Genomic DNA, 19,831 nt, shown 5'->3' with positions numbered 1-19,831 from the left:
GCTCGTGCGTTGTGGTCACAGTTCTAACCTTACCTAAACCAATAATTATGAATAAGACCGATTCGATTCGGGAAATTGACTGAATGACTGGAGCGGGACTCTGGCTTCGCTCGCTCGGCTCGTGCGTTGTGGTCACAGTTCTAACCTAACCTAAACCAATAATTATGAATAGGAAAGATTCGTTTCTGGAACTTGACTGAATGACTGGAGCGGGACTCTGGCTTCGCTCGCTCGGCTCGTGCGTTGTGGTCACAGTTCTAACCTAACCTAAACCAATAATTATGAATAGGACCGATTCGTTTCTGGAACTTGACTGAATGACTGGAGCTGGACTCAAGTATACATGCTAATGCCAACAAACTTGAACTTTAATATATCGTCAAAGAAAGAAATCTAAACAAAAAGGATATGACTTTGAATAATAGTGTAAAATATGGTTATGTTTAGAAAATCTAGAAGAACAAATAAAAGTATAATAGATGTTTATTGCTAATGACATTATGAAGTTGAATGATTCGGAATTATGAACATTAGAAACAGAGTAGTTAGGAATTGTGATTGTTAGGATGAAAAATTTTAGGAAGAACATTTTCGGACTTCCAATTTTCGGAGTTGAAAATTTAGGTGAACTTTGGCGCACCCATCTGGAACTACTGATCCGTTTTGAATTCAAATCGATTAAAAGCTACATTACTCCCGAATAAATAAGATCCATACTACCTACCTACACTTAACTTGTAGATTCGATTCGTTATTGAAGGTAGGTTTCATGTTACGACAAAAAAATATATATACAGATAATAAAAAAGATAGGGGGGGGGGGGGAGAAATTAGTACAATAACGAAGAAAAAGGTAAAAATAACAGCATGCTAAATTATATTGAAAAAAAGGCAGGAAAAGATATGTTCCAAAAATCAAAAAGATAGCAAAAGAGGTACTATTGCACCATAGCACAGAATAAGTAATAGTACAGGTACAGAAGGATTACTCCGCAAGACGATTTAAATAAATGCAAGTCTTGCTACGACGCGATACAGTGGAATTCAGCTCGCACAGCACTACGTACCTACAATTTTATTCACCTACAAGTTTTGTCTCTTTCTATCGCGTGCCTCTGAACTCTTCTTACGCTGTTAGGGTTGCTGTCTAGTGAAAAAATAATTAATCTACTTATTTGTAATGAGTTACGTATGTAGGTAAGTCAGTATTGCTGTTATTTTACCTTTGTAAAAATAACATTTCTAATATACCTAATTAGGATTAAAAAAACTTGTTTTATTACAATGCCTTCATTCATACCTATTTTAACATAAGTCAGATAAATTAAACATACTATTACAGAAAAAAGAAGAATCCTATACTATCCTAAGAATTTTATTATTGATTACCAACATGGCCAACATACCTTTCAGCATCTTTGGGAAGCGAAAAAAAAGATAAATCCGGTAGATTTCTTTTCGAATTTAAACACCCGAACGCCGCACAATATTTCTTTCTCTTTATGTCAATTTTTAAATAATACTTTGATCATAGAATTAGGTACTACAACTCACGCCAGCTGTGCCAGCGTGCAGCGTCCTGACGGGCGCGCGCGTGACACTCGACTGATATAATACCCGCCGGCGGGGCGCTTCGCTGTAGGTAATTATCGGATGTACCGCGCGGAGTGAGCCAGGCCTGACCATAGTCAAAAAACCGGCCAAGTGCGAGTCGGACTCGCGCACCGAGGGTTCCGTACAAACCTGCAAGGTTTACAAAGTTCGTTCATTACGACAATCGAGTCATAACTATGGTATTTTTATTGCAAATGCAAAATGAAATTCATAACATTACAATGGGGAAAGTAACTACTTAAAAGGAGAATGCCCAAAAGTGGTATCGCTCGAAATCTAATTGTACATTGAGGGTACCACACCGTAAATTCCTTTCTTCATTTGTAATGATTTGCGAAAGTAGTAAGAAATTGTAAAACCTCCGGAATAAAATCCGATTTTAATAAAAAGTATTGTAACAATGAGCTGCAATCAGCAACACCTATCACCGAGCAACGACACTACGTAGTTCGCACGGTTGTCAATAGATGGCGCTGTTCGTAGTTAGCTCGCGGTATCATTTGATTTTTTCCTGTCCTTAAGTAGTCAGGGCTAACCACAAATCCCTTTCCCCTTGCAAAATGGTATAAATAACATTGGTATGCACGCAAGATTATTTTGTGTTTATATCTGATCCTTATCAAATAACGCTAGCTTTGGCGTAGCTAGGGTTTTTTTTAGGCAGGGTAACTATCTACAAATATAAAACAAGTATTCTAAGGTAAAACCTGTAGCTATGCCAATGGACACCATTCATTTCACTTAAACCAAAATTACGTCAAAGTCCGGAGTTTTATAAAAAAAAAATATGCGGTATGATTATTTTTTATTTATTTATTTTTCCTATATTTGCATTATAGGTAGGTACCTACCTCAGCGTTTTGAATTTTTGCGTTGATTTAGAATTTCTCACAGTTTAGAGGCAATTAGATTTAAGAAGTGTTTGATATGAATTTCAACTTTAATATCTCTACGCGTTCATGTGAAAAAGGGTAGGTAGTAAGTTTATAATTATTAAAAAAATATTTTATGTCATGTAAGCAAAAATAATATTTTAAATTTTATATAACTTCAAATTTATCATTTTCGCAATTTTTCCTTTATCTGTACTATATAACGTTGCTTCGTGCCGAATTTCAAGATTCTGAGTTCACAGGAAGTACCTTGTAGGTTTTGATTCCCTAGCGTGTGACGGAAATTCGTCTAAGGTGTCGGTATAAACTGCTGTATCTTTTGATCGCGTTAACTTAGAAGTTTGATTTTTTTACTTCTTAAAGGGACAATAGATCTAGGTATTTGGTATAAATTTCAATTTGATACCTTTATTCGTTCGTGAGAAATAAGGTAGTAAGTTTCATTTTATTAAAATATTTTTATTATATTATATAACTAAAAAAATGTAATTTTCGCAATTTTTCCTATATTTGCATTATATGACAATGCTTTATGCCAAATTTCAAGATTCTGAGTTTACGGGAAGTATCCTGTAGGTTTTGATTCCTTTGCGAGTGTCGAAAATTTGTTGAAAATATCGACATAATCGGCTGTATCTTTTGATTGGCTTGGCTTAGAAGTTTGATATTTTCACAGCTTAAAGGGACAATAGACCTGAGTATTTCATGTGAATTTCAGCTTGATACGTTCACGCGTTCTTGAGATAAAGGGTCTTGACAGAAGGACGGACGGACAACAAAGTGATCCTATAAGGGTTCCGTTTTTTCCTTTTGAGGTACGGAACCCTAAAAACTACATTAGTTACATTAGTTTTGATTAGGTATGTATTGGAGCTACAAAAGCTCACAAATAATGCCTATTATTGTATGGGATCTTAAAATAAGTTGAGACAGACCGAAATTGAGTGGATAATATTGACGGGGATTTTGTGTTCGATAATAAACGTGTATCGAATAAATTAATATGTAGACGTTGTTATTAGCTTATATATTTTTGCTTATAAACATCGTACGATACGTTCCTTGAATAAGTAATTAATTATATTTACCCTCGTTACTTGTTTCCTTTATATTCTAAGAATATTGTATATGTCTTAGATAATTATAACCTATAAAAACCTATATGGTTACAAAATTTAAATAAGTGCTAAGTCCTAAATTTTGTAAGATATATTTCAGAGCAAAAATTTTTCTTGCGACAGTTCGAATTCTATATGAGAGCTATAATGACATAAAAATAAGAGCTGAATTTATTTCAAAGAAACTGCACATCATATAACCGGCCAATGGCGTACTGGTAATGCAATTAAAATCCATGCTAGCATTAGTCCAATTATAGCGATTCAAAGGCAAAAATCAGTGGAAACCATTAATAAACAGAATACCTACCAAGTAAACCTAATTGAGATTCTATTGACTGCCTCAAATTAGCAGAGTTGCCAACCCAAGTGGTTTTTTGCAGAGTTTCAATCTTATGGAGATTTCGTTAATAGATCCCAGAGGGAAAGTTGTTGTTTTCTGTTGAGCGGTAAAATGAATCACTCCTAAGATGGAAGTGAAGTGAACGGAGGGAACATAGAAGGGATTTAGTTATAGCCTGACCAGGAACATAAAAACCCTCGCCATGTTGCGGAAAACTAATGGTACTAATTTCTTTTAATGGCAACAGTAACTGAAAACTTCATTGACATGTCACCTTGCATGTCAGTCTATTGCTGTCAAAGTATAAACAAACTTTATTTTAAATGTGCGCAATTGATTTTGTGAATTAAATTGCTAAAATCTTTTTATAGTCGTGAAAGAAAAGTGGTTCACAATCTGTTAAAGTATTTGTCGAAGAGAAATACTAAGGGTTCGGACAATATTTTCATTGAATAATGTTTTCGACAAAGGTTGTCAAATTGACTGACATGTTTATCGTATAGTACAGTCCACTATAGTTCCAAAATACTGGACTGTCCTGTCGATGACATTGACAGTGGGGCGCCACCGTCAATACCGGATCGCTGGTTCAGATTTTTGCCATGTTGGAAACCATATAGTTGAACGATGGTAGCGCCCCCCTGTCATTGAGTTTGGCGGGACAGTTCAGCGTGGGTCATCTATATGAAAATTAGCTGTGGTTTGTTTCAACTACCTATTTTAAAGATTTTTGTCACTTTCTAAGTGTTGAATTTTATGGAATTGGGAAAGAAGTACCGAGTTTGAAGCGTTCATGAGCAGACATTGAAGTTGAATATTCAAGTTCTTAATTTGATTATTGATGAATAATAAAATAAATCCTACTAACTCGATTGATGGTTTCATATAATTTATTTAAACCAGGTTACCTATAATAATGTTTTTTCGTTAATTTATGAAAATATCAAATTAGCCCGTAATCCTGAATCCTGATTTACATATAGTTAGCCTATTAATTTAACACATGTACGACTGTACTCAGTGTTGCACTATGAAATGCAATTGACGCGCCTCTATGCCAGGGTTTTTATGTTCCTGGTCAGGCTATACATACTGTTTGCGCTTCTCAGTCTGTTATTTTATCACGTGCGTGTACGGAAAGAAACAGCTCACCGCTAGATGGCGTTGTAACGCTTTTAACTCGCGGTGGTATAGTTTTGTGTCTTACATAAGTTGTCCGGAACGATGTTTTCAAAATATGCACATTGTGGTTAATCTTGAAAGTGGTTAACTTTTTGGGACTATTAGTACTTTAGTATATTACGGTAAAGATATCTGTGTAGTGTATCTGTTGTATTGAACTAAAACAAGCGTGGGATGAAAAGGCAAAGGCAAATAAAATTAACTCTTGACCTTCGCGGGTCGAGTGGAAGATTAGTGAAATCATATTACTCATTATCCGTAATTCTTGTGTGGGGTGAGATCTGGAGATTGATCTGACGAAGAATCCAATCTAGCTTTTCCCCAAACCTACTCAAGATTTTAGGACGATGCTGATAGTATTAAATTCTGATTGAGTGTAGGTTTAAGCTTCTTCTGTTAAGACAGGATTTTATTAAATTGATCCCTTGCGAATAAGGAGATTAGGAAGAAAGACTTTAAAAGTAAATTTTCCTTGGAGCGTTAGATTATCGTTAGATAACAATGAGTCATTTTTAATGGATGGTATAGAACAATTTGCCTGAAAACACAGCCTAACCAAATAGACGAATGGACATATTAAGCGGGACACATCATACAGGATTCTAGATTGAAATAGGGTTGAATAGTTATTTTGGAGTACCTGCTTATCTTGAATAAGTGGCCGGCCACTAGCTAAGCAATGATCTTTACATTAAATGGAAGGTACATGAGGTACCTGTCAACCAATACACTTTAGTAATTTTGCAAACATATTGTGATAGATTAAAATAATTTGTGTTTATGTCTCTGGTGGGCGAAAACCTTAGGTACTTTGCTAAATTAATGTTGATATCACTGAGATACTCGTAGGTAGTTCAATTACAATAGATATTTACTACGAGTCTAACTTCGCAAACGCACCCTTTTCAAATAGTATTTGCTGCTTTCCTTTAGTCTATTTTGAAGTTAATTTATTCTTTGTTGAGAAGACCAAGGAACAGGGATTTGAAACAAAAGCTGGTATCGTAACAAAAGGAATGCCAACAAATAGCCATGACCCAATTCCGTGATTCCTTGATTGTTAAATGCGACCTGCCAATTTGTGTGATTGCAACAAACGACATTGAAGAAAACAGGCACAAATAGAGCGTTATCTCGAAAGCCTTCTGGAGTTTAAAATATTTGTGTTTTAAGATGTCGACTAACCCTCTTATAACAAAAAGTTAGACTCTGGTTGAACTCTAGTTTAAATTGACATTTAGAGTAGGCGCACACCGTTGATTTTTCGTCGGCCGATAGTTTAGTCGGGCATTTGATCAGTATGGGCATGAATGGGAGTGCGCACACTACGCCGATTCGATTTGACCGATTCTTCATACAATTTAAAATCGGGCACAACTATCGGCCAACTAAAAATCAACGTTGTGCGCCTACTCTTAGTATGGAAATGACAATTTAAACCAGTGTTAAGGGGTTGTGTTGTGTTAATAATAGTTTTCATTTGACCAGCTTATAAGTAATCAGATAAAGGCGCTTCTTCGCTGAGAGCATTCAGGTGTAACGTAACAGTGTAAGATTCACTTTCGAGTGTAATGTTTTGAGACAAAGGTAAAACCTAATCTTACCCAAGAGACTCTTGTTGCGCAAAAAGGAGAAGTTTTTATCACTCCCTATACAAAAAATTTACAAAATTGGTTTCTTTGAAAGGTGACACACAGTCACAGTCATTTTTGAATTTGCGCTAAACTATATGGTTTCAATTTATAATTGTGATACTGACCTAAAATCAGGGTATCATAGACAAATTAGGCATTAACGTAATTTAACTAGCAATGATGTTGTGTGTTCTTGACACCAACCTAAAACTTTGATTCTCATGCGGCTGGTGTTCATAATTTAGGTACAAGTGCCCTTGTGGTAGACGAAAACAAAATTTAACATTCATGAACGATCCGATGTCTTTTAAATATTGTCGTGTGACTTTCTATACGACTATAAATATAGCAAGTGCGTTGGGAGTGTCGGGAGCAAATTGCCTCCAAAAAGCGTGTTTATGCAAATTCCATGTACGCGAATGTCTCGTGAATTGTTATTAGAAATGGTACGTTAATAATATTTCATACACAAAGGTTCTCGGGGGTGTGTGTACCATTTTATACATATACATGTTATTCAGTTATGCTTGTATTTCATTTTAATATTAGCTTTTTATTCTTATTTTTTGTTTGTTCATTGTTCGTGGTTTGGTTAACCTCTCCTTACATAACATCATCTTATCAAAGAGGTAAATGTTTCGATTAGTACCTATTGTTGGTCCTGAGATGCTTCTTTGACTTTATTAACTTGACGAAAGAGAAACCATTTTTCACGCGTACGAAATCACATCATATCTGACTACATTTCTTAAAATAGCTCTTATTATTTCACAGTCAACGTTGAAGAGCCGTCGAGAACAATAATATAGTTCCAAAATACTGAACTGTCCTATCGATGACATTGACAGCGGGGCGCCACCGTCAATACTGAATCGCTGGTTCCGATTTTTGCCATGTTGGAAACCATAAAGTTAAACGATGGTAGCGCCCCCCTGTCATTGAGTTTGGTGGGACAGTTCAGCGTGGGTCATCTATAGATATGTTGACACCACAGTCAATTGACGTACTTTTTAAAACTGTCAAAACGAAACTCTTCCATAGATTTTGTATGACAAGTGACGTCACTATTTTGTTAACCCAATTAAACTACTTTTTTCAATTACAATTCGAACAAAAATCGAAATTTACAGGTAATTTAAAATAAATTAGGTTTTTAAGACCAGAATGAAGAGTCTTTGTAAAACAGTTGTGGTTTCGAATTATTGGGGTATGGTGTCAAACTGTCTATTATTTATTTATATTTACTTTATATCATACTCATTTAAATGGCGGCTCATAAAGGCTGTCACGAAGATTGTAATTATGGGCTGCGGGCCATACGATAGGTCACCTCATTTCTACTAATGAGTGCTCCAGCTTAATTTATATTACGTTACGTTCTGTGAAAATGATTTTAAAATAGAAGGCGAAAAAGTGATAGCCGCTCGGTCATAATATCAATAACTTTAACTTTGAGAATAAAGGAATAAGTTATAATTGGAAGTTTGTAATTGAAAATTTAAAGTTTAATTTACCTAGAATTTATTAAAACGTATATTAAATTATAATAATTAAACGTAAAACAAGTAGCTATTACTTGTTTTACGTTTAATTATTATATGATTCTAACAAGAATTAACCTTTTAATTAATTTAAATTCATAATAAAGGGTGTCATAAAATGATAAGATTCATGAAAAATATTTTAATTGATGATCACTGCACATTGTAACTCCTTACAATTAATATTTGAATGTCTAACAAATAAATAATAAAGTAATTTAACTTCATGTACCTAATTAGTATTTGCAGAATTTCATCATCATCATGTCATTGGGTTTCCACCACGAAACACAAGAGCACGACTCTCTAATTAACCAGAGGCAAATGGAGAATCGGAGGAGGCCTTTATCCAGCAGCGGACTAACTGAAACTAACATGTAATGAACGAAAAGGAGAATTCATTAGTTCAACACACTCCACAGTGGTCGTCATTTGGCTGAAACGAACGAACAAAATAGAGAATTAAGAATAAGAATAAGAAAAACTTTATTTGACACAAAAAGAAAATAAAAAACAGAACAAAGGGACTTAAAACTATACACGCATATTTTTGTGCCAAAAAGGCGCCCGCTCAGCATTACATGCATGCGTGCCCCGACGCTGGTATTCAGCGGGTGCCTCTCCAACTAACATTTTAAATTACGAAAAAAAAAACATTAAACAAAACATTGACAAGAGGGCGCCACTATCTCACCGCACCAATTTTTTGCCATGTTGAGCGAATACACTCGATTCCGCATTCCATTAAAATACAAGAAAAAAAAATTAAATTAAATTATGAAATTACAATAGTGTACACAACACTGGAGGTGATTGACTCATGACGCCAGCCCCCCTAGACAAAATGCACGTTTAAAAACGAATCGAAAATCGAATCTGTCAAAAAATCCATAAAAAAAGGCTTTTCGATCGCTTTTGGACTGACTTGCAATTATTATAAAGTGCACTTTGTCTAGACCCTCAGGATAAATGTCATGGCCATGGTTATGGCCAACCCAGTGTGCACCAATGCAAGCACAAAAACAAAAAATCACACAATCACAATACACAGATCAACCAGACAAAAATAATTAATTAGTTCTACAAAGAATCTATAACAGGAACCTAATATCCTACAGACGGAAAAATGACATAGCCATTCTGAACGGGTCAGAATATCCATTACAAGAGCGTTTCCTGAATACAAAGCGATGCGAATGGTTACTGAATTGCGGTCGGAAACGGTCTGAGTTTCGACAGATTCGCCGTATTATTGTGGGTTAAACTCGTATCGAAGGTCAGCATGAGCGAGCAGGTTACCAGGTACCAATAACGTGGTTCCCTGAGAAAGCTTTTAATTACTCTGTAATTTTTGACAATGGGCCACAGTTCCAGTTAGCCATTTCGGGTCATGTCGTCTCGTTCAATTTTATGAGAGCGAAAGAATTAACGGAAATGGGCAGCTGTTAAGCTGTAGCTAGAACTGTGGCCCATTGTAGGTACACAGGCTCTGTCTTTTATGTCACCCCTCTGTAATTTAATTTTCCCCGTTAAATTATAAATCGCCAAATTGCATTAAGAAGAAAATAAGGCTCTAATACTTGGAATTTTGTTAAAGGTCTTTCAGAGAGGTTTTCTCAAAGAACGGAACGAGAAAATTTTCTAAGTGTGGAATTTGGTTCTTACACAATAACGCAATTACTAAGAAATGTTTGGAACTTAAATATTGAATTCACTTGATATAATATTGATAAAAGGGTCTGTACTTACTTTACTTATCAAGAATAACAATGTTTTTTATTTGAACAATCCAATTTCTTTCTTTTTTTAACGTTAAAAATAAAGGTATATTCGTGCGAGTGTAAAAAAAAATACAAGTTAATACACCTGCGTAGAAGAGCATGATGTTTTGCAATAAAACTCTTTATTACGAGACTTAATTATACGCTTTCTTATCGCCAATGGGCAAAGGGCAGTACTTAATAAAAATTGTTGCATGTTGTTTTCTTGCTTTAAATAGAATTTGTAACACAATATGTAAATGACTTATTCAACCTCTTACTAAAATAAGCCTGTGGAATTGGTGTACTTTGTTCAAATCCATGTCTTAATAAAAATAAGTTTACAGCTGGTTTTAGCTCACCTGGGAAAGGAGTCTAGGAACTCGTGAATTTTAAAATACTGAATGCGTGAAGGCGTGAAGCGGAGCCTAATACCTAATGTATAGTTATTACGTATTATACTACTTCTGTGATTTATTCCATAATCAGTCCAAAGATTTAGTTTCCATCTGATTGAGTATCCCGAACTCCACCTAGTACATACATAAATCATAACGAGTCTGCAGGTCAAAGTAAAACCTATAAAGCATCAATGTGTTTTTATCTAAAAAACCTAAGAAAATTAATTTATTTTTTCACTTGGCCTTCGGGAGCTCGGAATAATTCAAGTGTTTTTCAGCTAATTGTGTTAAAATTTAGAGCCGACGAGCGTCAGAATTTCCTCCGAAGATTCCTACGCGGAGTAGAAATTAAAGAGGAAAAGTGGGTAGCGCTAACTATAAATTGAAAATGGAGTTATAAAATATAATAGTAACACAGGCATAATATTACTTTGTGCAATGTCCTAACAAATCTGAGAACAAATACACACGTCTTTTAAACTATGTGCGTCCTGAGAATCAAACCCAGGACCTCTAAGTGGAGTGTCCCACTCGTCTTTCGTCGACTGAGCCTCTTCCAGTTGCCAGAAAGTTAACGGATAGTTTAAATTTAAAAAGTCAATCTGCCGACTGGGCGGGGCTAGTCAACGGAAGATTTCACTGGACCACAAATACTGTCAATTCAAATCAAAATTAACTTTAATAGAATTAGGTAGAGAATCGTTTACCTGATTATTATTGAGGGACAGCGTCCTCAAGTAGGGGAGGTAGGGGAAGGTAACGCCGTCACCCAATTTATTATTGTCCAGTATCAGCTCCTCCAATCTACCGAACTGCTCCAACCCTTTCAGGGTCTCGATGCTGTTGTAACTAAAAGATAAGGAAAGATCTTTTATGAAGGCAATCAATACAGTTGACAGAACTTCAGTCTATAGGTTTTCGATGCGATATTGCGTTTAGATTTTAGGTATAGAGATAAATGAGATCAGCGGGCCTAAAAAGGCCGCTTTGAGCAATTCTTATTAGATTCATAATATGATTCAGATTTAAAAACACAAAATGGCCACTTGTCGGCAATTCATATTATGATTCGGATACAATTCATATTCGGCAATTCATTTATTTGACAGTTTTGTATGAGAAATCGTAAAATGGCCCACAAAATAGGAATTGCTAATGTGTCAATTAGCAGAATCATAAGAAGTTACTCGAGAGCAACATTTTACAATTCAGCTAGTTCGTAATTTCAAAAAATAAATTAATAATGGAAGATTTAGGCCTTTATGTAAACTTTTGGGAGCATGCCCGTATTATGGAAAGTGTTTTACATCGTCTAGGCTAGTATGGGGTGTTTGCAAAGGGTGCTTTTGACTTAGAATTGAGTAATATAATTAGAAATAGAAATGCATTATAAAACTTCAAAATATTTGTCGAAAAATGTGTACCTATACCTCAATCGATTCTTACAAGTTTAAGTAGGTACCTACCTAATTTAAATCCTATAATAAATGACTATCAAGGTATGAGTCCACAATTTAGGGGGAGGGTTGAGGAGGGTAGGGAGAGGGTAGCTATTTAAAAGCAAAAAATTAAACCGACTCCAAAAAACCTAAAAGGTAGAAAAATAATTACTTATTTATTACGACGAATTAATATTTATGTAGGTATACCATGATTGATACTTCTTTCTTGCTTTTTAGTTAACTAATTATTATCTTGATGTTACTGCACTGAAGGTAGGCAGTACATTGAGACCATATTCTTCATGTCTAGTGTAAATAATATTCCCTACAAAATACAGATCGGCAACCTAAAAAGACCTTAAACCGTCAGCCCACCTTAAAAACATGAATACAACTGTTGGTCTATTTGTACCTATAATATTTAAAGAATTATCCTCCAACTCCTAAGCATTAAGGAGTTGTACCTACCATGTTCATCATGATGAGATGATGACTATCTGATGCAAACACTTGAATAACTTTAGAAACTATGCTTGTTTAACTATAAAATTAAAAGAATAATCCCCCAACTCCTAAGCATTATGGAGTTTTGCCTTCTATCATCAGCTCATCAATATGAGATGATGATGAGCAAATACTTGAATAACTTATGAAAAAGTTTGAAAGACGATATACGTGCCTATAAAATTTGAGGGTTGCCCTCGATTTCCCTAGGATCCCATCATCAGATCCTGACTTGGTGACAATGGGACCACCTCAGAAGTGTACCCTATCGAACAAAAAAAGAATTTTGAAAATCGGTCCACAATTGACGGAGTAATCGGTGAACATACATAGAAAAAAAACATACAGTCGAACATATTATAACCTCTTCCTTTTTGAAGTCGGTTAAAAAAATATAATTAGCTGGATCACTATTCCATATTAAGAGGATATATTCTTATACGTATTTTCTTATATGTTTGAGTTCTATTTTAAGATAAATAACTGCATAATTTTTTGAAGGACACTGAGTTTCCACAACAAAATGCATAAACGAAACCTCGCACAATCCCTCCCTATCGGCTATCACACTAAACGAATATTGTTTCTTTTGTCAATAACATAAAATAACGCTTGGAATGTATGTCAATCACTTAAAACCTTGATTTATCGCATAAATCATAAGAGTTTAGTTCAAGCATAATATTCCGTGTTTAGACAATGGTATTGTTTACATAAACTTGACCTTCATTAAGTCGACACCTAACTTGTTGCCAGTCGTAAATAAAATACTGAATGATTTTTCATTTCTTATTTTTGGCTTCTAAACTCAAATATTTTGATGTTATTAAATTACTTTTATTAATTTAAAACAAGATATGAGGTAATTGTTTAAGATTTTCAGTTTAAAATGTAAAAAAAGTCGTAGAAATGATAACCGGTAAAGTACGGTTTTTATTATTCACATGTGGCAACATTGACGCCGAATATGAATCTGCGAATGAATTGAATTGCGGCAATTCTGCCAAAATGTAAGACCATTTTATGAAAATTAGAGGAATTGCTTATGATCTGCTATGAATTCTGGAAATGAATTCCTTTTAGCAATGTTGCGTGATTTGGCCTTTTTAGGCCCGCTGTACAAGGAGAGCGACAAAGGCCTTAAGTAGCCTGTGTGTAAAAGCATTTTTGAAGCAATCTCTGTCTCAAAATTTTATTTTTGGTGTATCAAAATGTAGCTACCTTATCTGAAAAACAATGTAGGTAAGTCACTCTGATTCACCGGACGTAAAACGTAATTTCGAGGGAAAAAATACTCTACATCTACTACGTCGGCCGTTTGGTGTAGTGGTTCAGAACGGACTACTATGCCGAGAGGTCCCGGGTTCGATTCCCGGCCGGGCAGAAATTGAAATGATGAATTTTAATTTCTGTGACGGGTCTGGGTGTAAATATGTATAATATGTATGTATTTAATAAAAAAAAAGTATATAAGTAGTATATCCGTTAAGCTAGCACCCATAACACAAGCATCGAGTTGCTTACTTTGGGGCTAGTTGGCGCTGTGTGAAATTGTCCAAAGATTTATTTATTTATCTATTTATCTACAATTTCGTGTTCGGAAAGTAATCTGCATAAAGCTCGATTCACACATATCAGTGAAGCCACAGTTCCGTCACAGTGTCCGCTCAGTTCAGTATCAGTGCTACAGTGATGCGTCAGTGAAATATTTTGAATATTTTAAAATGTCAGAGAGCTGTTTCAATATTCTTGTTCAGAAACTATGAAGTAAGTTATTTTCTTTTTGAAGCCGCGGCGGCGTCCGTGATCCGACAAAAAATATCGTCGTCAACGATACGTCCGTGATTGCCGGTGTCGGCACTGACACTGAGAGCGCTGTGTCGTCACTGACACTGACAAGTAGGGATGCGTTCATAGAAACTGTATGAAATAATATTTCGCACTGTGCCGGTACTGCTGAGCCTGCACTGTGACTTCACTGATATGTGTGAATAGGCCTTAACACTTCTAGTAACAGAAATGGTTTCGAAATCTAGCTTCAATATCAGCTAGCTTCAAATTCAAAAAGTTTTATTCTTAGTGATAAATAACAAAGGAAGGATACATTTTACTCGCCTATCAGTAGTAACTTTTTGAATGATTTAATAAACCCATGAAATTGTGAGCTAAATCCAAAATCTATGCAGGCAAAGACATACTTAGGCATACATAAGTTTAAAGGTCGTTGCCCGGGCCTCCCCCGCGTTGATTTCCGTTTGTCAGAAAAATACTATCAGGCGTCCCTCAGGAACTCGTACGTCGGGATATAAAGTAGGCTATGACCGTAGGGAAGAATGTTGCTTTAAGGTCATAACACACTATCAACCCGGAAAGTATGCTTCGTTCTTTCTATCGCTTATCGATTTCTTACACTTTATCTTTTTAATAATACCAGTTGATCGACCGTGTGCGTTTTATTTTGGATAGAGACAAAGAAGTGCCTAAAGCTTTGTCATTACTTTTAATACTTTGCATTGGTTTTTTCTACGAGGAAATTTAGAACGGCAAATGCATAATATTAATTAGGTATATCCAACCAATATTTATTTTTCATACTTATTAAACTTGAGCAGGTGTCACGTTTGGTTCCATTCCTTTGGGTATGCACCAAAAATCAAAAGATTTCTCAGGATTTGTGAAGGAAACTTGCTTTTAAAAGGAATTATTTATCTGATTTTATTCTCTACGGACACGCGTGAGCAGTGGAAAATCATTTCTATTCACACTGTGTTATCGTCATCTTTGTGTAACTTTAGGGTGTTTTTGAAAGAAAAAATAAACTTTTATTATCATGGGACATCACAAAATCACACACAAAAAATATAGCGAGCAATACTATCAATGTCAACTATATTATTATGTTTACAAAACATTTTCAAAGCATTTATTTTATTTTGATTGTGACAAAATCATACTCTATTGTTGTTACAGAAATAATATTCGGATAAATCGTTTTATCAATAAAATTGAAGTCTATAAGACTTTTTTACTATAGATAAGGAATATTTGTAAGTAATCTCATGCGGAGATGAATGCACGAAACACTCGAGTACCTACATCCCGTATCCCTATTCCGTGGTTTTTATCGCGTCCATTCGCTCTGTCTTCGTGTGTGGATTCTTCGAACCATTTATTTAACTTGACGTTTCGACTTCATCTCCGACTTCGCTATACGTGTCCAGATTTCCGACTTGCCATTTCAGTTACACCGCAACGGTTCTTATCTGACTTTTTATTTTAATATGCACAACTCTCGAGCGGCATAAGGGCGATAAAGTATTTTTGGGACAAACCGAATCCCACGCGCGTCGGATCGGCGAGGATATGCTAATACCGACTTAAAATTTAATCCAGTTATAGGCTCACGAAACGGGCAGCTTCGCAAAATTGCTTCGCGGCAATATTGCCCAGAACATTAATTAGCGATATTGCCGCAAAAGTGCCGGTAACCTAGAATCAAGTAGAACATAATAAGAATGGAATTTAGGATAATGCTGGAATTTAGAGATACATGGTAACAATAAAACCGATACGTGCCATGGTAGACTGCGCTTATTGTGGTACCTCCTTTCTTGTTTAGGAATTTTCTTTATTGGTCTGTTTCTTTTGATTATTTCAAAATCAAAAATTAATTATTTGTACATATTCCTTGAAGGGTATTTCTGCGAATAGACATTAATCTGTACAAGAGTACAATTTATTTGCATATCCGCTTAATCATCTCGAGAACAGGGAAAACAATAATTGTAATTCAACAACTGAAACAGATAATTCAATTGAATTTTTGTGCGGTGAGCCAATTTCGCATAAACCGCCTCCGGATCCTTTGGCTAGCTAAATGTTTAATTGTATTATATTATTAATCAGAAAAATCCAAAAAAAATCGACCAAAGCAAGGAATAAAAGCAAAAGGCGGTAAGTAGGTAATAACATCTGCCGGTTTGTGGTCTCTCTAAACACTTCATAATTTCCCCAATCCCTTCAAGTTCAAAGTCCACAAAGAAATCACAGTTACACACTTATTCGTGGAAAGACATTCAGTATTATTACTCAATTGAATTAATTCGCAGACACCAGACATGACGTAACATAATCAGAACATTTGAATCTACTTAATTACATTTTCTTAAGAGCGTCTTTGCAGCAGGGCTTCGGCGGATAGGTATTTTGAAACAAATTAAAATTTGAAATTATGCTCAAAACTCGATTCAAAGTCTAAGAATCATCTAATTGGTTGAACTCAAGAATTGAGCACAATCACAGACGCAAAAGATGATCAAAGGGGTTTTAAAGTCAAAAGCAAAAATGTTTGCTCAAAATTCATATAATGTTTTTTTTTAATAAATAAAGTTTTCTGTAACTTTTCACACGATATTTTGTGCGACTTTAGGTAAGAAGAAGAATGAAAAAAAAAAAGATGTAAGATAATGTTCTTTGAACACAACGCTGCTCTGCGTTTATGTGAACATAACCTAAAATATGATACAAGAACGTGATTGAAAACCAACTAACGAATTGTTTTCTTTCGATATCATCTTGAATTGTATCAATTCCGTATATTATGTAGAGGAGCTCCATGAAGTTTGTAATACATCTAGGAGCTTGCGATTTGTAAAATATTGCCTATATTTTTCAGGCAGAACCTAGCGTATTAAAATGGCTTCTCTGTAAAAATATATTTTATGTAATCTCGAAGTAAAATTATAACCAGTCATACATATTACATTATGTAGTTACGTCATACATCAACCAAAAGGCGTTTGCCGATAAAACGACTATGTCCGAACTCTGGGGCATTTCTCTTAGGACTACTAAATTTGTTTCGATTCTCGAGGCACTGACGACGAAAAAATAAGAAGGCAATCTTTTTCTCGTTATTTACTTTTTATGAGTTCCATGGGAAGCTACTTTAAGGGTATGTCTTAGTTCGGATAATTTGTTTTGGGTTGTTTATAATATACCTTCGCCTGATTTCATCAAGAACGTATGTTGAACTATCTACAGGCAATGGAATCTCCTTGGTGTACAACTGAGAACATGTCTCAAACATGGTATCAGACTCTATGACCCATATACAGGCATGACATGACATAATCAAACTTAACGCTTATAGTTCCAAAATACTGGACTGTCCTGTCGATGACATTGACAGTGGGGCGCCACCGTCAATACCGGATCGCTGGTTCAGATTTTTGCCATGTTGGAAACCATATAGTTGAACGATGGTAGCGCCCCCCTGTCATTGAGTTTGGTGGGACAGTTCAGCGTGGATCATCTATAACTTACAGCTTATTGTTTTCTGACACTCAGGACTTGCGATTAAAATTTTATTGGAGTAACTAGCTGACCCGGCGAACTTCGTACCGCCTTAGCGTAGAGATTTTCTTAATATTTTTTTCCGTAAGAACCATCCTTGGACTTCCACAAACATTTAAAAAAAAGAATTATCGAAATCGGTTCAGCCGTTCACACGTGATGCCGTGACAACGCGAAACGGGTTTCATTTTTATATATATAGATTATATATGCAGAATTGGATTTCCTATAGGTGAAATGACCATGACTAGACTCATGTCCTAACTGGTAGAACATACACAATGTAACTTAAATCGTATTTCAATGTCTCATTTCTGGTAGGGTTTATTGGCGGTCAAGCGCTCAATACTGCTGGCTGCACAGGAGTTGCAGCGGTGGGAAGGAGAGGTGGGAATAGTCACGTTATATCTCATCTTCAGTATCTCATACACAGTGATTCGTGTATTCTACCATCGATTTCAGAACTTTCCAATCGAGTCTAATCACGTTTACCACTGAGGCGATATGGAATAAGTGTGTTCTACCATCGATTTCAGAACTTTCGAATCGAGTCTAATCACGTGTAGGTACCACTGAGGCGATATGGAATAAGCTCCCCGTATTTTTCCGCCCACTATATCACCAACAAAGCAAAAACCTACCCAAATTAATTAACGTTTCAACTCGCGTCCAACAATTATAAAGATTGTGTACAGTTCAAGAGACAAGAAAAGCGCCTGTTTAATTACTTGGAAACAATGTTTGTAATGACACAATTTGAATATTTGAATTCACAAGTCAAAACGAGTTTGGTAATTAACACAAATCTGACGGGGTTGGAGGTACACTAAACCGGTTACGTGATTATTATAATAATGGTTAACCCGCCCTTCATGATGAGAAAATAATTATGCGGAAGATGACGCAGTGGGTCATCGTGACACGCGGATTTTGAACTATGAAGGTAGCATGTAAATAATAGCTTCGAAGTATATTAAAGGATATTATGCAATTTATCATATTATCATAACAAAGCATTATTTATTAACCCCAATTTGCATGTTTATTGAATTATCTTGATAACTTTAACCACACAGCTAACAGGGTCCAGAAAACATTATCAACCATAGTAAATGCTTCTGTTGTTTGGTTTGTAACAAGTGGTTGTAACTTGCAGCCCTGTTATTCGACTATAATAGAGCCACCAAGGGCATCTGACCTGGCTAAATCTGTCGTAAATTACGATTACTACGAATAACCCTAATATTTAGTTCTTGTCAAGTTCATTGAAAACTGAAATATCTTAACTAACTAGGAACAGCTACAGCGTGATCTTTCTTTGTATGGCTTATCATGGAAATGAAACCACCACTGCGCGGATCGGACAGTTCGGCTTGTTAAATAATCTCTAGCAATGTATTTTCGAACGCTACTGAGAGAATATTTCTCATGGTAATTTTTTGGCCTACTGTCAATGACTTTCAATATTTTTCCTTTTATAAAAGACAATCATATAAATGTAAACAACGGAGTTTCACTGGAAAACAAATACACTGATAAATCCTTAGAAGTATTACGATTGTCTCGATTTCTTTAACAATTTCTGAAGAATGCGTAATAAGTCTCGTTGACGCGAGAGAATGCCTAAACGATAAATAACAAATAAAATTTACACAAAAGAGCGAATGAAATTATTCTGACTTGATTCGTGACTTACATGGGTTTGGAGTTTGATAAAATATTCAACAAAAACATTGGTAATCTTAAATTACCTCAAGTTAACAGGAAAGCTAAAATGTAGGATCTATCCTCCTTCCAGGTTAAATATATCTCTATACAAAAATTCCCCCGGGTTCAACGATTAGGCGTGAAGATACACTTACGTCCGCCCGTATTCACAAACATTACTATGAGGTCTCACAGTCCACGTGGACGCACAGGGTGACACACGAACCAATCACAGAACTCTATTCAACAGTGTGCGTTCGATTTTCTGTTTCATCTTTTCTCTTCATCTCAGCAAGCATCGTTTGTGAATACGGGCGTTAATAATTTTCTTTGTCAC

At 35.5% G+C, this 19,831-nt stretch overlaps 1 protein-coding gene across 2 annotated transcripts in view; it reads right to left on the bottom strand.

The window, feature by feature from the left end:
• The window catches only part of LOC114364020 (leucine-rich melanocyte differentiation-associated protein), a 49,120-nt gene that overhangs the window by 10,310 nt on the left and 18,979 nt on the right, over positions 1-19,831 (bottom strand). For both annotated transcript variants that reach the window (XM_028319999.1, XM_028319998.1), the window contains exon 3: positions 11,194-11,335. In XM_028319999.1, coding sequence (XP_028175800.1) covers positions 11,194-11,335 — 142 coding nt within the window. The remainder of the gene's footprint in view (positions 1-11,193; positions 11,336-19,831) is intronic.

Source organism: Ostrinia furnacalis, unplaced genomic scaffold (genome assembly GCF_004193835.3).
Source record: "Ostrinia furnacalis isolate ACB-3 unplaced genomic scaffold, ASM419383v2 OfSCF7340, whole genome shotgun sequence".
Lineage (NCBI taxonomy): Eukaryota > Metazoa > Arthropoda > Insecta > Lepidoptera > Crambidae > Ostrinia > Ostrinia furnacalis.
This window is presented reverse-complemented; position numbering and strand designations above follow the sequence as displayed.